We start from the raw sequence: 19,038 nt of genomic DNA, 5'->3' as shown, positions 1-19,038 counted from the left end.
GGCCCTTCTGACTGCAAGCTTAGTCTAATTTTGCCATCAGGACTCATCGAACTGAGGACATGAGGCTCGCAGAAACCCTAAAATCCTTTAAAGCACGTCTTGAAAGTCATTTTAATTGTCTTCCCATTTTAACATGAATAAATCAGTTCATTTCTAATAAACCTCCAAAAAAGGTGAACTTTTCATAAACTTTACAGCACGTAAGATAGAAAGCATTTTTCTTCACTTTCTGTATTTCTCATAGTGGTGTAAAGTCAATGTGTTCACTTTACCTGAAGTCGATTCCTTTACGGTGAGTAAAATACACCCACAGTTACATCACTCGACATCCAAGAGAAAATGTCAAAGAACTCAGTAAAATACATTTATTGACAAAAAAAAGTTGTCTTAATCTGTCCTTTTAATTTTACACACAAAAATATCAAAATACTTTACAGGGATTTTAATCTGAATATCGTCAAATTTGCTTCAATCGATTCTCTCAAACAAATACACTGTACAATGACAACGTGCTTGTCCTTTTAAATTCAGTGCTCATTTCATTTCCTTTTTTTTCTCTTCAGGGAACAATGCATTTAAAATTATGCATAGCTATTACTTGGTATTTAGCGATACATTTGAGAGACATCACTGCATTTCATGCAATTCATATCCCGATAGTTAACTTTGCCGTCCATCAGACGTCACTCGGAGCCAGGTGCTTAAATGTTGCAATACATAAAAGATACACAGTACGACATTCATAACATGAATTATCTTTACCCAAACTTCAAAGCTTAAAAGAATGAATGTGTTTTTACACAAACATATTAAAGTATACAACTCGGATCTCAAAAAAACAAACAAACAAACAAAAAAAACATTTTACAATTGGGCCAAAGCGCCCCAGTGCAACATGAGAAAGAAACTGTTTCAGAAATCCCTCGCGCCGCTCTGCAGGCGATCGTGTGGTCGCGCTGGTCATACTTGGTAAATTGCAGACCTCCCAGCAGGAGTCACGTTGGCTCATGTCTTTGTCAACATTCTCCTTCTGTCATTGCTACAGTATTTATCACCAACCATTGAGCTGCGTGAAGCTTCTGATGTCTACATGAGCTGCTAACAACATAAAATAAAATAAAATAAAAATAGATATCACATGTATGGGAGTTCATGTTCAAGACTCCAAACAGAGTGACAAATGAAGGAAGGAGGAAATTAAATAATCCCTTCATTTGAGGGCGAAAAAGGTGAAATGGTGACGAGCCTTTGTTAGTAAAACTGAGCTAAGCGGAGGTGTCGCCTCATAAAGTGGAAGGAAAAGCTTATTAGGGGAGACCAAGGACACCTGTAACACCCAACGCTAATGTATCCAATCAGAAAGCTAGGGCGACGACACGCCGGCAGGATTAACGAGCTCGTGTCCAAATTGTTGCCTTTTGTCTATTTTAATGCTGCGCAGAAAGAGGAAACGCAGATCGTTCAGTCATGCTACATTAGAGCATCATTTTGACACAGAAGGAATGAAAGCTAGAAGATGAAGTTTTAAAAGTCTTCTCAAAAAACATATCAAACGTCTAGTTTCTGCTCGTCTACACCACAGACGATAAACTGGTGCAGTTTTAATTGAAACTGCAACATATGTCATGTTTTTGATGCAACTATTTTGTGAGTTGTGAAAGAAAATGTAAAAAACCCAAAATGCCACAGCTGCCCCCGGTCGCCCTGCAGCCTCCCTGTTTCCTACATCGATTCTGTTTCTGCAGCACTTTCATTACGAGCGGTTCAAACTGCTGTGCAGATTCTCTACAAGTCCTTTTTCTCAGGTCTCTGAAGCACAAACAACTCAAAAACATTCCAACACAAAACGCACAATAGAAAATGCTTTGACACTTTAGTCACCACTATACGCTTCACACGTTTTTCCACTGTTGAAATTATCAGTCAGCTATCAAAAGTATATAAATGGGCTTAGGAAGAGTGCTTTCGTCGGACAACGCGACCCTCCGTGTACCCGCAATAAAAAAAAACACGTTATCAAAGAAAGACGAGAAGAGAGTGAGCCTTTGGGCTCGTGGTTTCCTCTGTAAATCTAACATCATTAAGGCATTATCTATCCAGTATTGCTAAAAGAACAGCTAGTTGGTGGACATGAAAGGAATATCTATGTATGACAGTAAAAGACCGACACTTCAGGACAGGAGTGCAAAATACTCAGAAAAATCAAAAACCTGTTCGTCCCTAGCGACCTATGAAGTACCGAGCATCCTTTAGAAGGTACTGTGTTGATGGCTAATTTGCTCTGTTAGCTACTAACATGCAAAGTGCACACTTGTTTAGGAAAAAACTATTAATTTCTTACTTACAATTTCCAAATGTTTGGTTTCGTCCGCTTAATCTCGACAGCAACTAGAAGGATATAAAAGTCTTGAGAAACTCTGGTGGTGGTCTGGAACAAAACCCGGCGCTCGCCCGCAGACGATGGCGGCTTTCTGGACACGCAGGTGCTGTGTCATTTTTACATTTACATGAGTTAATACCTTAGAGCAAACACCAAGATATCTTTTTGGTGGGCATTTTATATCCAGTGAAGGCTATTGTGGTAATGAGTCTGCACAAAAGTCAACAATGAAAAATACAAAGTCTGAGGTAATAACTAGCTTAATGTCGAAATGCCACTAACCACACATCAAAAATGATTGTATGTTGATCCTTTACATAATAAGTGCCCGTGAGAGGCTTCACATATAGAAGATCTGGATGAAATTGAGTGGGGTGAACACAAAGGGAAGACACAATATCGAGGAAGACAGTTGAGGTTGCAGGAAGTGGCAGAAGTCCGCTTTTTTTTTTTTCTTGCTTTTTTTCCTCGCTGACGCACTGAATGGAAACTCTGGAGGGAATTCATGAACAGTCAGTGCTTGGGAGGTCAGAGAAGAGAGACTCAGACCTTCGGTTCATGAACTCTGCCTTCATCAGCAGCCCCATTGGTCTAGCTAACAAATTAGTGCAATTTAAGAAGAGACCACTGTATTCATGCTCTCTGAAAGCTGCCTACACACAAAAAAAACCCTATGAGAAGAACCTCTGATATCAAGAATTTCAAAACACGAAAAACTTCACCTTGACATTAAAGTCCATCCTGTTGTACATTCATAAAAGAGGGCTTAAGATAAAGACGACAGAGAAGGAGAAAGTCCTGGAAATTTGACCTCTTCAAGGCGGCACGTCATGCCTGATGTTTTCATCGGAGCTGCTCGCGTGTTGTGGAGAAACATCAGCCATTCTTGTCTCCACCTTTCTCTCCAGTAGCCTGAAAACACAGAGAGCAGAGGGTTTCCAGCACATCTTCACCTTCATCTGAAGTATAACAGGACGTCCAGATATGGGCGAAATAAATGTGGACTTGAGGCCACTACACCCCGAGCGCGTAGCTACATGAAATTCAGAGTTTTTCAGATGCGAGCTTGTTGCGTAAGCGCCTTCACACACTGAAAAGTCTGTATGAGGTTTCGTGGTTTGATCCAGGAGCTGAATCTGTATCACGGCCGCTTTCATATGTATTTCATGATGTCAGCGGGTCAGTTCGAGTTGGGATCACGTCTGAGGAGGCAGAGAAATGATTTCAGAGAGCCGACTGACCGGAGCAGCATGGAGCTGTGTGTTAAACTGTACTATTTAACCACACGTAGTAAAGTATATACAGCACCAGTGCACGTTTTGAGCTGCACTGCTAAATGGAGTGCTTTGATTGGTCAGATCTTTTTATTCACATATGAAAAATCGAGCTTTGATATGAATGCAGAAAATTTGTGAGTGTGAATGTAGGGTAGGAATAGGACAAATATTTGTAAAGACATAAAATATTCGCGCGGATTTTAAGGACTTGTGGGACGTGTTACCAAGGTGGGTGGAACATTTTAGATTTCAGCTTCTCTTCATTAGCTCCAGAGCTGGATCTAAACGGCTCCATCTTATCTTAAAGACCTCGTGGTATCGTATCACCCCAACAGAGCACTTTGCCCTCAGACTGCAGCTTACGTGTAGCTCTTTCTAAAAGGAGGATCTGAGGTAGAGCCTTCAGCTTTCAGGCACTCTTCTGAGGAACCAGCTACCAGTTTCCTATGAAGCTTGAAAAGGAAAGCGACTGGACTTCTTCAAGTTCTGCTCCGTAAATTACCTGGATGACTGAGAACCTACACAGACACAGCTCCCAGTTTGGATTTAGGAGACAGGCACCCTGTCTACTTTTAAGACCAGGCTTGAACCTTTTTGATAAAGCAGATCGTTAGAGCTGCATCAGGTGACCCTGAACCTTCCCTTAGATATGCTACAATACGCTAAGGCTGCTGGAGGACTTTCCCACGATGCACTGAGTGTTTCTCCTCTTCTGCCCATGTGTTTATATGGCACTACTTCATGTCATTAACTTTTATCTACTCTCTTGCCAATGATTGATAAAAACTCTTGGAAGTGAGCTGTTGAGTTTCTTGGTTCCTGGAGTTTTTCAGGAGGACAATCACGAGTATTACTCACTCCGGGTTTGTGAAGCGTGTTCTCCTGCAGCCCGAAGAGCCCGCCTCCTTGGCCTCCCTGCAGGGGGGAGGCTGTAGCTGAGGACAGCAGGTTGGGTGACTGGGCAATCATGGGTGAGTTGGGGGTGGAGGCGAGAGCTCCTGTCAGCGTGAGGCGCTGCAGCTCCCGCTGACACTGCTGCTGCAACATCTGGCACACCAAGGCCTGCTGCTCCTGGAGGAGGATGAGAGGAGAGCGGCTTTAAGGGACGAGCAGAGAAAAGGCGCTGATGGGGGTTTGTGTGGGGGCTGACAGTGCTGGGAGTCTGTAAACGCCGAGCAGAAGCGGCAGACCGTCACCAGGGGGCAGTGTTGGACACAATGCTACTCTTGTTCACCTGTGTATTTGCCGGTCATGTAGCTCCTGCTGGGAATGACAGCGTGGACAAAGAGCGTCTCTATGTTCAAACTGACTGTTAAAAACAATGAAAACTGTCCCCTGGAGCCACTGCGTGTTTGTGATCTTTGATGGGGTTTTGCATCTTCTCCTCAATGACCTCCGCTGTTACTCCCTTTCCTGTTTGAGCCATCTGGCCTTCATCACCCTTGAGTTACATGCTTTTAGGCCTTGTAGAGGAGAGCCTCACAAGTGTTTTTCCTTTGAACTGCATTCAAGGATTTCCAGGAAATGCCAGTTTCTGTTTAAGTTTGGGGATATTTGTATAAAACAATCGTACTTTGAACAATCACGCTGCCATAACTGAGCAGCACTCCTCTGTCAGGTTTCCTGGCACCCTCATCTGCTCTGGGTTCTTTAAAGCAGCTTCCATCAAAAATAGCAGAACAGAGCACCCCGACACTTAGAAGAAGTGAAATGCTGAGGCATGTCTGGAAGAGTCCAGCTCAGGTGTCTGGGCGAGGATGCACCTGCGCTTGTCGAATTCAGGGTCAAGTAGTCTAAGCTAACTTAAGAGCAGTGGAGAGCACCCGGGGACAGGAGTGGCAGCGAGTGATTTTTACAGGGTTCCTGCCAGAAGGACAAACAGCTACAGAGGCGAGTGCACTGCCTCGCTCTGCTGTTACTGGATTGGCGTTAGTAACAGACTGATAACTGATAACACACCTTATCTCAGGGAAACCTGGAGCAGTTCACATTGACCGTACTTCATGTGTGTGAGTGGGAACTCTCACAAGTACGTTTATTTTCAAACTGCACGTGTTTTATTTTATTTTTTAAAAATTGGACGTAAAAACTGTAAACAAATGTTCAGTCGTTCTGTTTCACTGTCGCCTCGTCTAACAGAAAAGTGAAAGTATCCAGTTCCCCGCTGTCTTTAGTCTATTATATCAAAGTACTTATAGTTTACAGTCAAACAGGAAACCCACTGGTTCCTATATTTACAGTGCCTGACTGGTTTGCACCCCACCAAGCTTTCCTCACTTTGCATGTCAAATAAGGGCGGCTGGTTCACTTCGACACAAAACATTATTGTTGGTACAATCTCTTTCTTAACTAACATAATTGAATCGGTTAGTATCTCTATATGAGGTCTTGCTAATGGTTAATACCACAGTATTAATCTCCCAACTTCAAAATGTGTTACAGCAAGTTCCTGAGTTACAGACAGTAATAAATTCTTTGTAAAAAGTTAGTTTTTACTGAACAGGATTTCTGAATGAGTCTAAAAATAACGCGTGAGATTGCCCCTGATGTTAGCGCTTATTCAAATAGCCCTGATTTGCTCGGTGTTCCCGTCACGACCAAACATCAGAGAGCTGCTCCGTTTCTGAGGCGTGAGCGAGAAAATATTCTGTTCCTTTTCTGATCCTAAATCAATTTAAGCCCTCGGTTCAAAGCTTTTGCAGCACAGATTTTATCGCTGTGATGGTTCAGTGAGCTAATGAAAGTGTTTATTAATGAGTCGAACCAAGCAGCAAACACCGGAAAAACTGCAGTTCCTCTAATGGCCACTTGATTTCAGCTTACACTCCCAAGTAAATATGACCGACTTTACAGCATGCGAGTTTTTATTTAAGCATAAAGTTTGCATCTTTAGGGGAATGGCTGCTTTGACTGACAAATTGATGCAATTGGATGAAGCTGCAATAATCAGGCAAATAATATATCTTACTATGTGCTTATACGTACAAACAGACCATCCAAGAAATCTGTGGTTCAGTTTTCACCAGACGAATTCTAGCTTTACTTTGACATTTCTTTATACGTGCCATTTAATTATCAGGTACACGGGTCTGTGCCACGCGCCTCGCTAAACAAGCTTTAGCTGATATGCTTGTTTATCTGTTTCATGACATCATCACACCACGAGTCAGAAACATGTGGATAGAGAAAAATGTCAGAGAAGCTGTGAGAAAATGTAAAAATCAGAGAGAACGACAGAGCGACGAGGCGAGTGTCCTTACAGGTGTGAAGTTCTGCGAGGTGAGGAACTGCTGCAGCTGCTGCTGCTCCAGAAGAAGCTGCTTCTGCTGCTCTGACAGGAACGGCGACCTGAAACAGATGTTGACATGTGGAAGCACACCTGTCAGAGAGCGCCACCGAGTTTAAATGTTTCTCACAGATTTAGATTTTGGGGTCAGTGGGCAGGCACACATGTTCTCGCTAATCTATTAATAAACAGTGTTTATAATCTCCGACGGAGCAAAGACGTGATCATAAATAACTGACGAAACAAATATAGTGGGTCTTTCTTCCTGCCAATCAACTTCAGCTGGCGGTGGTTCTGCTGCAGCCTCGTCACGCTCGCTGTGGCGGCACATGAACCTGCTCCTCTCCACCTGCTGCAAACCTGGGGGTGGAGTGGTCGTCCATCTCACCACAGCTCCTCAGAGCAGGAGAAGAACCACCGACAGCTGCAGTCCATGACAGTCCGCTACGTCCTACTATGGGGAAGACAAGAACGTGGCCAGCTGGTGGCAGAAACACTAAAATTTAAAAATAGGAGTGAGGGGATTCTGCGCTTCAAAAGGATAGAAAAAGAAAAGAAAAAGAAATCACTGAATGCTAAAAAAATCTGAAACAACCAAAGTTAGTTAATTCATTTAGAGGCTCTTGTTTTCTTCTTCTGTGGTTTTTACAGACAGATTTTTTACGTACGGACTCGCACTCTTGGGAAGCTGAAAGCCTTGAGCCAGCGCCAGGGGGTTGAGGGGTGGAGGTTGGGGTCGCAGGGCCGGGAGCGCGGGCTGAGGAGCGTTCTGCACAGGCGACTGGATCACTCCGTTCAGACTGCCGAGCACGCCGTTCACGGTCAGCTGAGGACTTCCCGCGATAGACGCCATGAGTCCGCCCACCACGGGCAGTGCGGAGCCGCCGGCCTGAGCGATCGCCCCCAAACCGTCGTTCAACCCTCGATTCAAGCCGTTCAGCAGCGGCTGCCCGAAGGAGGCGGGGCTCTGCTGAGGAGGGGGGGTGCTCTGGAAGGAAAGAGACGAGCTGCTTCGGGACGGACTACCGGAGTGCAGCTCCTGGAACAAACACAAGAGAGCAAGCGAGCAGCTTTTTACTGAGTTTACCGTAAAATTGAGAAAATCTACAAAGAGGCTTAAAAAAGACAAATATACTTGCTAATGGTGCCTGACGGGATTGCACGGTGATTTTGAGACACGAAAGGAACTAAAGTTTCTCACCTCAGACGAGGTAACAAAGGAGGTGTCATTCAGGAAGCAGCTTTTGGGCAGGGGACTCTTATTGGTGCTCAGGGGGTCTAAGGAATGAGAGCCACAATCACAGGGTGAAAACTACCAGGTTTGCACTGAACACCATTTTCTGTACTATCAAAACTGTTCCTACGGTTAATTAACATCAATAAATCATCCGCGTGAGCGGGTGGGGCTGCAAAGGGAGGATGAAGGAATGCAGCTTAAAAAAATAAAAGAAGGCGATGGGATTTATGTGCCCTGAAGTTCGCTTATGAAAGTGGACAGAGGAGCTTAATCTGACCTTGGGTGGATGACAGGAAGTTGATCTGGGCGGACGTGTGCATGGAGCCCTGGGTGGAGTGAAGCTGTGGAGGGAAAGGCACGGCCAGCTCCGTGTTGAGCAGCTGCAGTCGCTCCTTCTTGGCCGTCAGGCTGAGGATCTGGTCCTGGAGCCGCTGGTTCTCCTGCTGCAGGGAGTGCAGCGACTGGAGCATCTCCATAACTGAGGGGACAAGAGGACACGCCACACTTCAGTCCAGTGTTTCCCACCATCTTCAAAGAGGCACACACTATTTTAAATTAATTATTAAATAATGGAGCTGGTGATGCTAGTCTGCATTCTGCGCTGCAGCCTCTGTGAGCTCAGTGCAGAATTTGGTTACGGTGGTCTTCCTGCTCAAAGATCTGCACAGTAAAAGAGGGACGACTGCCCTCAACAGGCACATTTTAAACTGAGAGTTTCTGGAGAGGCAGCTGAAACATATCAGACCCTCCCTGGCCTCTGTGATCACCTCCACTGATTCTCTCACTCTGTGGAAGATTTCTCTCTCTGCCATCTGGGGCTCCAGCAGGTGATCGCGCTCTTTTTTCTATTCAGCTATAATGCACCACGTGGGAAACGGCACCACAATACCACAACGCCCCAGCAGCGCATTTCACTATCTGAGTTCAGTATCGCCTCAACATAGCATCAATGTATGACTCACAAATGTCGTCAGATTCCCGGAGAGATGGCTGAAATTATCGGTCCGGATGTGAAAAACAATTGAGCAGGGACCAAGGACGCAAAAAAAGTCCCAGCACTTTATTTTATTTTTTTATTTACAATATAGTAACTCAGGCATAATGCAGCACACACTTACGTAGGTCAGATTGTGGGCGCTACAAAGGTTCCCCGCGCGAGTCTAAATCAGGCATCGCTCGTTTTCAACAGTCCAGCCTGAGGCTGAGCCTTCAGCTTCCAGGCCCCTCTCCTGAGGAACCAGCTCCCAGTTTGGGCTCTGGAGAATGACTCCCTCTCAACTTCAAACTTTTAGTTTTGATAGTTAGAGCTGCATCCAGTGAACCTGAACCATCCCTCAGTCGTGCTATTTTAGGCTCAGGCTGCTGGAAGACTTCCCATGATGCACTGGGACTCCCACTTCTCTCTTTCGCTCGCTATTGCATGTCAGTGGGTTTTGAGTTCTCTCGCTTCCTGACCCCATTTTGTAAGTATTTCTGGGTTAGGAACTCCAGCTGTCATCATTACTGTAAGCATTATTACGATTACTGCCTGAGAAGTTTTAGGATTGGCTCGGGTTGGTTGTTTTATCATTTTTAGCGGGCGATGGGTGGATCGGCACGAAAGGGATCCAGGAATATCAGTTAAAATTGGACCTTTCACATCACAAACACAGATGAACACTGGAGGAGTTCTGCTCTCGGTATTATTATCATAATTATTGTATTTACTGTAACAACCAGCTGGTGGTGCTCAAACAAAAAATAAGTACTAGCATTGGATGTTTCCTGCCTCTCTGCTCTCCTCTCACCCCAGCCGGTGGGGGCAGATGGCCGCCCACCCAGAGACCGTTTCTGTCAGCAAGCGCTTGATCAGATTAAACTCGCTTTGCTGGAAGAGCTGCTCAATACAATCAAGGGCACAGAGCAGTTGATGGGCGTACAGTTTTCATGTATTGCGAACAGTTAAACTTGCACATCGACCCAAAGCAAACCTTCTGTTTTTGTGTAGTTAAACATCAACACGCCGATTTACTGGACGTACTGGGATAAACTAGTCACGGCTAAACGATCGGAGATATGTTTGACAAGAGTGGACCCAGCAACCTGCACTGTGCTTTTTTTTAAAGTCCTGCACTGTCTCACAGGTGTTTCCAATTATTCTGGCAGTTCGGGCCCCCGCTTGGGTTGAAGTCGGGCAGAGTTATGCTGGAAAATATTAGAGGTCACAAAACAAAGGCTGGGTCCTGAAACATGCCACATTTTGAGCCTTTTGCACTCAAGTTAAGTCACTTATTTTTATACAACACTTTGCTGTTTAAGTAGAAATGAGTGTGTTTATTTTGAGAGTATGTCACAAGTTACTAGTTAGGCTCAAAAAAAGAAACGCACACAGAAAAATCTGCAAAATAAATGTTACGCTTTCTCATGCAGATAAATATAATTAAGGTGAGGACTGTGGGGGTATTTCCTTTTAGAGAAATACACCTAGCTGAGCGCGATGAGACCAAAAAGAGAAGAGCAGCAACCATGGAAATAAAAAGCCGTGTGCATGCAAGCGTGAGCCAAAAGCACTGACAGTGCTGGGTGTAGGAAGAAAAAAAATGAGCAAATAATAGATTTGAAAGCAAGTGTCAGCTGATGATGTCCCTGGAGAAAAAGTGAGTCAGAGCAAAAGGCGGTGAGCAATCTGGTTCAGCGGAGAGACGAGCAGAAATACAACGGCAGAAACAAAGCAGCTGCTGGAGCAGCTTTCAGAACCGAGAGCACATCTGATCTCTTGCTGAGCTTTTTTTTGTCCTCACACAGGTACATTCATCATCTGACGACAGCACGAGGCACACACAGAGGCCGGCAGCGTCTACGTGTAAGGTTCCCAACATTTCTGGCTTAAAATGAAGTGAAAGGTTCAAGCAAAGAGTCCTTCCTGTTTCTCAGATCTGTTTTTGAAGGATTCTGAGAGGCTCAAAGATCTTAGCACTGAGCAAAGTAGTACTAAAACAACCCTGCAGTTCCTCTGATGGCCACTTGAGGCTCCTGTGTTAAAATGCCCAGTTTACATCTCACTGCAGGAAATGGTCTGTAGACATGGTCCATAACAGCTTCATGCTGGAAGAAACATTTTCTTAAGTCACCTGGTTTGATTTTTTTTAATTGATAAAGTTGGTGGCGTGGCTACTCTGACTGGCCAACAACCGATTCTTACAAATAATACGACTGGCCGTGCGGCTAACTGTACAGCACGCCACACGCCATGTTAACAGACCACTCAAAGAAGCACACGCCTCACAAGTCTGTGCTCCAGCCTGCTGAGTAAAGTTCGAATATTTTACGCACTCCTGCAGTTTATGAGGCAACTTGTACATATCACTCTGTTTATGTCCGTCCTTTATGCACAGAATACACTTGCTGGCCACTTCATTAGGTACACCAGTTCAGCAACTCGATGCATTAAGGTCAAGGCGAGCAGCTGAGGTTCAACCTGAGCATCAGCATGGGGAAGAAATGTGATTAAGGTGACTTTGTTGATACCAGGCAGGCTGGCCTGAGTATTTCAGACTGCTGATCTTCCCTCATAAGCATCTCCAGGGTTCACAAAGACTGATAAAGAAAAGGAAAATATCTGTCCAGCAGCTCCCTGGGAGAAAATGCTTTGTTTACACCAGAGGTCAAAGGAGAACGACCAGACTGCTTTGAGTTGACAGGAAGGCAACAGTAACTCAAATAACTCCTGGTTACAACCAAAGCATGCAGAAGAGCACCTCGGTTGCTCTCCTGCACCTCAGAAAATTAGAAAAACGATTCCTGCTCTGATGAGTCTCGATATTTGCTGTGAATTCAGACGGTAGTCTCAGACTTTGGCGTGAACAACATGAAAATAGGGATCTATCCATGGTTCAGTAACTGAGAACTGTTCTTGACCATGTCCATCCTTTTATGAGCACAGCGATCCCGGTACCGGTCCGTGAGTTGTTTCGTACCGCGCCGCGAGAGTTGAGGCTCGGGTGTGAAATTTACGGTTTTCGGGGTTTTTATCGTTAACTTGGTTTCCCCGGGTCTTTTCCCGTGTTGTAGTTGTGTGTCTTATTTTGAAAGAAATATTTACGTGTTACCATAGCGACCAGAGAGCATTAAGGGGCAGAGAGGAGGATGTTACTCTCAGTGTTGTTGGCGCATTTCAGGAGGACGCTGCTCATAAAGTTACACAGTGAATTCGTGTTTATTATTAGTTTTTTAGTATTTTTTATTTTGTTGTATTTCTCCGCGACACCTTAAAGGCCGGTCCGTGAAAATATTGTTGGACATTAAACCTTTGGGATGTGGTGGAAAGGCTGATTCTCATCATGGATGTGCAGCAACTGCATGAAGTTATCCTGTGAATATGGACCAAAATCTCTGTTTGCATGGCACCTCGCTGAATCTTTGCTACGAAACAAGTTCTGAAGGCAAAAAGGGGTCGAACACAGTACCAGCACAGTAACTGCAGGTCCATCAAGTATATTTGCCATTTCATTCATCTTATAAACACTTTTCAATATCTAGTCCCACTGGCCTTACTTACTGTTGACTCCCATCTCTCCGTTGCTGTGTTTCTCCAGCAGCAGATCAATGTGAGAGCTGGCTGGAGGGACGTTCTCAGGACGGGCTCTGACTCCGGCGCCCAGCCCGTCCCTCTGGTCGAACAGAAGAGGAAGACAGCTCATCGGAGACCTGGGCGTGGAAGAGGATAAAGTCAACAGGAAGTCAGAAGCGACACGTCACAGCTTCTGCAGCCAAGCTGGGAAACTACCAATCATCCTCTGTGGCTGTGGTTTGTGTTTTTATCCACATAGACGCTTTGATTGTTAACCAGCTGGTATTTTCCTGTTGCTGGTAATAAAAATGACAAAGGGAAAAATCAACCAAGTGATGATTTATGAATGATGCGTCACCAGTGGTTTGTGCATCTCTACTTGCTGACTCATTTCAGTCAGTAAATCTGAAGTGTAAGAATGATGTATTGTTTTCAGGATTTGACACTAAAAAATAACAATAAAGACAAAAAAGCAAAGACTCACTGCGAGGAAAGACTCTCTCTCGGTGAGTTCCCCTGACATGGGAAGCGACAGTCATCGAGGTCAGACTCTGAGAAAAGGAACAGACATTAATTTCATGTGCGCTCACATTTACTGAAAGGCAGCGTCATCAAAGCGCCGTGTTTACTGCGCAACAACAGCACGTTTAATGTTGGATTTCTGAAAGAGGATTTGAGCCAGAGCAAGGTTTTTTTGTGAAGCTTATCTAAAGCCAACATTCGTTTCTCAAGAAGTGCTTCCTGTCACCTGGCAGTGAGGTCTGGGCTTGGCTCAGTAGTGGCGGCAGTGTCAGGGCTGTGGAGAGACAGCTGGTGAAAGGCTGAGTGGAGGTCAGGCTGTAGGAGGCGCTGGAACCTGGATTCACCTATAAGACAGCGAACGTCAACATCTGGCTGACAAAGAAAGCATGGAGATAATCACGAAAGGATTTTAGTTTAAAAAAAACAACTCAAAACTGATCTTATTGTGAAGAAAACATCCATCTACTGGAAACGTAACACACATCTATCAAAAATAACTCGAGAATGAATTGTGCTTCCAGATTCTTCATGACTTCCACATCTGTCCGCTCATCATTGTTTATGAACACACTCACTTTCTTTCAGCTTGTCCCAGCCGTCATAGGCTACAGGGTACCTGCACAGGTCAACCAGACACACTCGCATTCACACATACGTGCACATTAGAACCCTACATGCATGTCTCTGGACGCGAGGTGAAAGTATCCGCACCGCTGTGCATGATTACGCTGCTGCACTCAGTTTTGGTACAACACTCCACTTCTTTTCTTATAAAGCAGACACACCCTGTTCCACCCTGAACTGTGTATTTCAGTTCGAGCCAAGACAACTAAGGAAGTACAAGTGAAGACGTGTGGAAGGACTTTGGTGTCTGTCTGCAGCTGCTTTTGTCTCAGGATCATTCGGGGGCTCTTGCGGTCGGCTTTTGGTGCCGGGTGTCAGCTTTGACTCTGCAGCACCACCTCTCTTTACCCCAGTTGCACCCAGTGACTGTAATGAGTCATTGACCTGCACCCACAGAGATGCTGCAGTGGAGGCAGGCTGGCACCAGCTCTACAAGTAAAAACACCTGCTAGTCAGAGGCTAACTCCTCCGTTGCTGCTTACTGTAAATCGTGATTATGAATTTTCCTATAATCCTCAGGCCTGAAACTTCATGTGTCATTTAATTTTGTTGAAATGTTGTTTGCTGACACAGACGCAAACAGCACACGTCCTCTCTTTGTGACGTACCTGTGTGTTTGACACAGCGTTGACTGGTGGAAGAGACAGCGAGGAGTGGGATGGAAGGAGTCCTGAGGAGAGAGGGGTGCTACACATGCCCCCTCCCAGGGACAAGGAGGTGCTACACACCCCTCCACCCAGGGAAAGGGGGGTACTGCAGACACCCCCGCCCAGTGTGAGAGGGTCCTTGAGACTGGAGTAGATGCCTGAGAGACATAAAAGAAAGAAAGGAATAAGGTGTTTGTCGTTTTCATCTTAGAAGTCGTATGACTGCAGAAAGAGGAACACGTGAGCCAATCAAATGGAAAGTAGGGCAGGAAATGCACTACAGACACGTGCGGCGCACACAAAAACACCATGTAGGACAATATCACTGCCTCGCACAGATTACACAAACGTTCTGAAAGAGATTTAACAAATATTTTAAAAGTGGTGCCAAGAAACAGTCGACTTATTCCGTTCATTCTTAATTCCAGGAGTTTTTTTCGCTGCGCTTCTGATACAGAGATAAGCTGCTGCGTGCAATGGAAACGCACCAAAGTGCAAAGAGATAGCGCTTCAGTTTTTTTCCTTCACCACACACAGGAAGCTAGAGGGCTACCGCACACGCCCACTCGCTCAGACTCACCAGAGCCGAGCAGCGAGTTGCCGCGGCCTGTAGAAAAACTACCAGTGGAGGACGAGGAGGAGGAGAAAGAAGAGGAAGTGGAAGAGGTGGCGGTGGGAGGCAGCGTCGAGGAGAAGGTGGGGTGGGGGATGGAGGACGGGCTCGGATAGAGCGACGAGGTTAAGGCTAGGGGAGGCGGCGCTGTGTGGTGATGGTGGTGGTGGTGCTCCTCCTCCCCCCTCCTCTCTCGGTTCTTGCTCCCCCGTGGGCGCCCCGGGCCGTGGCGGCTCTTCTTGTTGCCACGGTGCCTCCTCTCTCGAGGCAGCGGCGGTGGAAGCGTGACTTTGTCCTCCGGGTCGGCCTCCTCCAGGATGGGCGGCGTGCTCAGCTGGGATGGCTTGCAGAGGGATTTGGAGGGTTTGTAGTCGCTCGACGAGGAGATCTTTCGGATCTTGCTGCTGCTGCCGAGCCCCGACGACGACGTGATGCGCATGATGGACCCGAAGGTGGAGATGGTGACTTTGTTCTCGAAAGGGCTGGAGTTGCCTTCTGGCCTGTCGTGACCTTGCGACCCTGCTAGCGGGCCCTCAGCGGGGGTCAGTGCTGGTGGCTTGTGGTATTTACAGTCCTCCTCCTCCTCTTCCTCCTCCTCGTCTTTTTCCTCTTCCTTTACATCCTCCTCCTCCTCCTCCTCCGCCTGGACTGCCGGTCTCCTGTGACGCTCCTTGCGCTCCTCTCCGCTGTGGTCGTCACCTCCTCGGTCATGTTCACGCTCCAGGCGGGAAGAAGATAAGAACTGATGAAACTCCTGAGCAGACGACAGGGAACCACCTGAAGGAGAAAAACAAAGAGTTAAAGTCAGACACAAACGGCCACACGACCTCCCTCCGTCTCCAGGGTTCAACAGAACCCAGTAAGAGAGGAGAAGCTAACTGGTCATGCACAGGGCAATGACGGTGCTGCCACCAATCCCAGTTAGAAGTTTACCTGTGAAACAAACTGGCTTAAGTGAAAGCTTCACTAATGACAGTGTTTTTTAGTACGAGGCCACTGAAAGAAAACCAACTGGTGCAGGACTCTACAGAGCGAGCGTTTCTCTCATATTCGAGACAGAAATGGATCCGTGCTGAACGTAAATTGAATTTAGGGGCATGTGTGTGGATGAAAAACCCAGCGAGCTTCTGTTTTTCTCAACAACACAACAGCAGCCAAGATGATGCAATCACCCCTGTTACAGTGGGGCAAAAAAGTATTTAGTCAGCCACCGATTGTGCAAGTTCCCCCACTTAAAATGATGACAGAGGTCAGTAATTTGCACCAGAGGTACACTTCAACTGTGAGAGACAGAATGTGAAAAAAAAATCCATGAATCCACATGGTAGGATTTGTAAAGAATTTATTCGTAAATTAGGGTGGAAAATAAGTATTTGGTCACCTCAAACATGGAAAATCTCTGGCTCTCACAGACCTGTAACGTCTTCTGTAAGAAGCTTTTCTGTCCCCCACTCGTTACCTGTATGAATGGCACCTGTTTGAACTCATCATCTGTATAAAAGACACCTGTCCACAGCCTCAAACAGTCAGACTCCAAACTCCGCCATGGCCAAGACCAAAGAGCTTTCGAAGGACACCAGGAAAAGTATTGTAGACCTGCACCAGACTGGGAAGAGTGAATCTACAATAGGCAAGCAGCTTGGTGTGAAAAAATCAACTGTGGGAGCAATCATCAGAAAATGGAAGACATACAAGACCACTGATAATCTCCCTCGATCTGGGGCTCCACGCAAGATCTCATCCCGTGGGGTCAAAATGATCATGAGAACGGTGAGCAAAGATCCCAGAACCACACGGGGGGACCTGGTGAATGACCTGCAGAGAGCTGGGACCAAAGTAACAAAGGTCACCATCAGTAACACACTACAACGGCAGGGAATCAAATCCCGCAGTGCCAGACGTGTTCCGCTGCTGAAGCCAGTGCATGTCCAGGCCCGTCTGAAGTTTGCCAGAGAGCACATGGATGATACAGCAGAGGATTGGGAGAATGTCATGTGGTCAGATGAAACCAAAGTAGAACTTTTTGGTATAAACTCAACTCGTCGTGTTTGGAGGAAGAAGAATACTGAGTTGCATCCCAAGAACACCATACCTACTGTGAAGCATGGGGGTGGAAACATCATGCTATGGGGCTGTTTTTCTGCCAAGGGGACAGGACGACTGATCCGTGTTAAGGACAGAATGAATGGGGCCATGTATCGTGAGATTTTGAGCCAAAACCTCCTTCCATCAGTGAGAACTTTGAAGATGAAACGAGGCTGGGTCTTCCAACATGACAATGATCCAAAACACACCGCCCGGGCAACAAAGGAGTGGCTCCGTAAGAAGCATTTGAAAGTCCTGGAGTGGCCTAGCCAGTCTCCAGACCTCAACCCCATAGAAAATCTGTGGCGGGAGTTGAAAGTCCGTGTTGCTCGGCGACAGCCCCAAAACATCACTGCTCTCGAGAAGATCTGCATGGAGGAATGGGCCAAAATACCAGCTACTGTGTGTGCAAACCTGGTAAAGACCTATAGTAAACGTTTGACCTCTGTTATTGCCAACAAAGGTTATGTTACAAAGTATTGAGTTGTATTTTTGTTATTGACCAAATACTTATTTTCCACCCTGATTTACCAATAAATTCTTTACAAATCCTACCATGTGGATTCATGGATTTTTCTTTCACATTCTGTCTCTCACAGTTGAAGTGTACCTCTGGTGCAAATTACTGACCTCTGTCATCATTTTAGGTGGGGGAACTTGCACAATCGGTGGCTGACTAAATACTTTTTTGCCCCACTGTACATCTTAAAGTGGAGCAGCAGCCTCTCCTCCCACAGAGGCAGCCAGCAGAAGTCCTGCATAACTCCACCTCATCCACAAGTTCCCAGCCGCTCTGTTCGTCCTACAGAACCACAGCACGGCTGGATGAAGATCAAACTAAAACTCTATTTGCTTTACGTTTGTTGGTCTGTATTTGCCGGGGACGATGTAGAGCAGGCAGGAAGACGACGTGGGGCACACTCAAACTTTTACTACAAATGATACTGTAATTATAAAATATCATTCGGCTAGTGTATACAAATAATTCAAACTGTGCTGTCGATGTACCGGGCTGCATGGGCATCGATCACATCTGAACTCGAGAAGAAATCGAGCGCTGACCCTTCATGTGGTACCTGTGTTGAATGGACTGGAGGAGCAGGACGATGAGGAGCAGCTCTTGCCGGTGCTTCCGGTCTTCTTGCTCCGATGACTGTGACCGTGCGAGCTCAGCTTCTTGGACTTTCCCTCGCCGTCCTTGCTGCTGTGGTGACTTGAGGAAATCTGTCCCAACACAGACGGGTCAAAACCATTAAAGCACTGACTGAGACATCGCGGCGTCTCTCAATCACTGTGTGGTGTCCTCGGATACCTTTTCTATGCCGCTGGATGTCACAGCGGAGCTCAGGTTGTCGCTCGACTTTTTGTGGCGCTCCTTTTGCCGAATCTTGTCTTTATGACTCTGAAAAAAACAACAACACACACATACAAATACACAAGCTTGAGCCTAGAATCAAGGCTGCAGAGTCAACACTGGCACATTACACAAACGCAGCGAGTGGAATATAAGCGAATCACATTTGCTACAGTCAACCAGCTTCAACAACAATGTCTGCAGGGATACGCTAACAGCACAGTCAAATCCGTTTGTGCATCACTGTAACTGCATTTGATGAAGATTATTCTGAATAAAAGCGTCTGGCTTTCTGTCACAGCAAAAACTACTGATTTATTTTTTTATATCAGAATATCCCAGACAGCCTTTTTTATCATATCAGACTAAAATCAATGATTACAAGCGAGCCTGCGATCAGTATGACTCAGTGCCACTAGCTAAATGATAAGAAATACTGGTCTCTTCTATCTGCTACTGGCTTA

At 45.9% G+C, this 19,038-nt stretch overlaps 1 protein-coding gene and 1 long non-coding RNA gene across 4 annotated transcripts in view; one reads left to right on the top strand and one right to left on the bottom strand.

Moving 5' to 3' along the window:
• Positions 1-2,166: 2,166 nt before the first annotated feature.
• LOC113023581 (protein AF-17) overlaps positions 2,167-19,038 on the bottom strand; it is a 31,442-nt gene continuing 14,570 nt past the window's right edge. For 2 of the 3 annotated variants that reach the window (XM_026169735.2, XM_026169736.2), the window contains 13 exons: positions 18,533-18,622; positions 18,297-18,444; positions 15,103-15,912; positions 14,484-14,680; positions 13,478-13,595; positions 13,214-13,280; positions 12,718-12,866; positions 8,458-8,658; positions 8,145-8,221; positions 7,612-7,982; positions 6,918-7,005; positions 4,516-4,728; positions 2,167-3,292 (listed from right to left, as the gene is read on the bottom strand). In XM_026169735.2, the coding sequence (XP_026025520.2) occupies positions 3,257-3,292; positions 4,516-4,728; positions 6,918-7,005; positions 7,612-7,982; positions 8,145-8,221; positions 8,458-8,658; positions 12,718-12,866; positions 13,214-13,280; positions 13,478-13,595; positions 14,484-14,680; positions 15,103-15,912; positions 18,297-18,444; positions 18,533-18,622 (2,565 nt within the window). In that variant the 3' untranslated portion in view covers positions 2,167-3,256. The remainder of the gene's footprint in view (positions 3,293-4,515; positions 4,729-6,917; positions 7,006-7,611; positions 7,983-8,144; positions 8,222-8,457; positions 8,659-12,717; positions 12,867-13,213; positions 13,281-13,477; positions 13,596-14,483; positions 14,681-15,102; positions 15,913-18,296; positions 18,445-18,532; positions 18,623-19,038) is intronic. The other variant, XM_080302314.1, reaches the window with a different exon arrangement.
• On the top strand, positions 9,731-13,206 carry LOC145429191 (uncharacterized). Its single transcript, XR_013909411.1, has 3 exons — positions 9,731-9,859; positions 10,965-11,022; positions 12,755-13,206. It is a non-coding gene; the product is annotated as an uncharacterized LOC145429191 (long non-coding RNA).

The sequence above is a fragment of the Astatotilapia calliptera genome, chromosome 6, assembly GCF_964374335.1.
Source record: "Astatotilapia calliptera chromosome 6, fAstCal68.1, whole genome shotgun sequence".
In the NCBI taxonomy this organism is placed as follows: domain Eukaryota; kingdom Metazoa; phylum Chordata; class Actinopteri; order Cichliformes; family Cichlidae; genus Astatotilapia; species Astatotilapia calliptera.
Note: the sequence above shows the minus strand (reverse complement) of the source record. Positions and strands in the feature narration are given on the sequence as shown.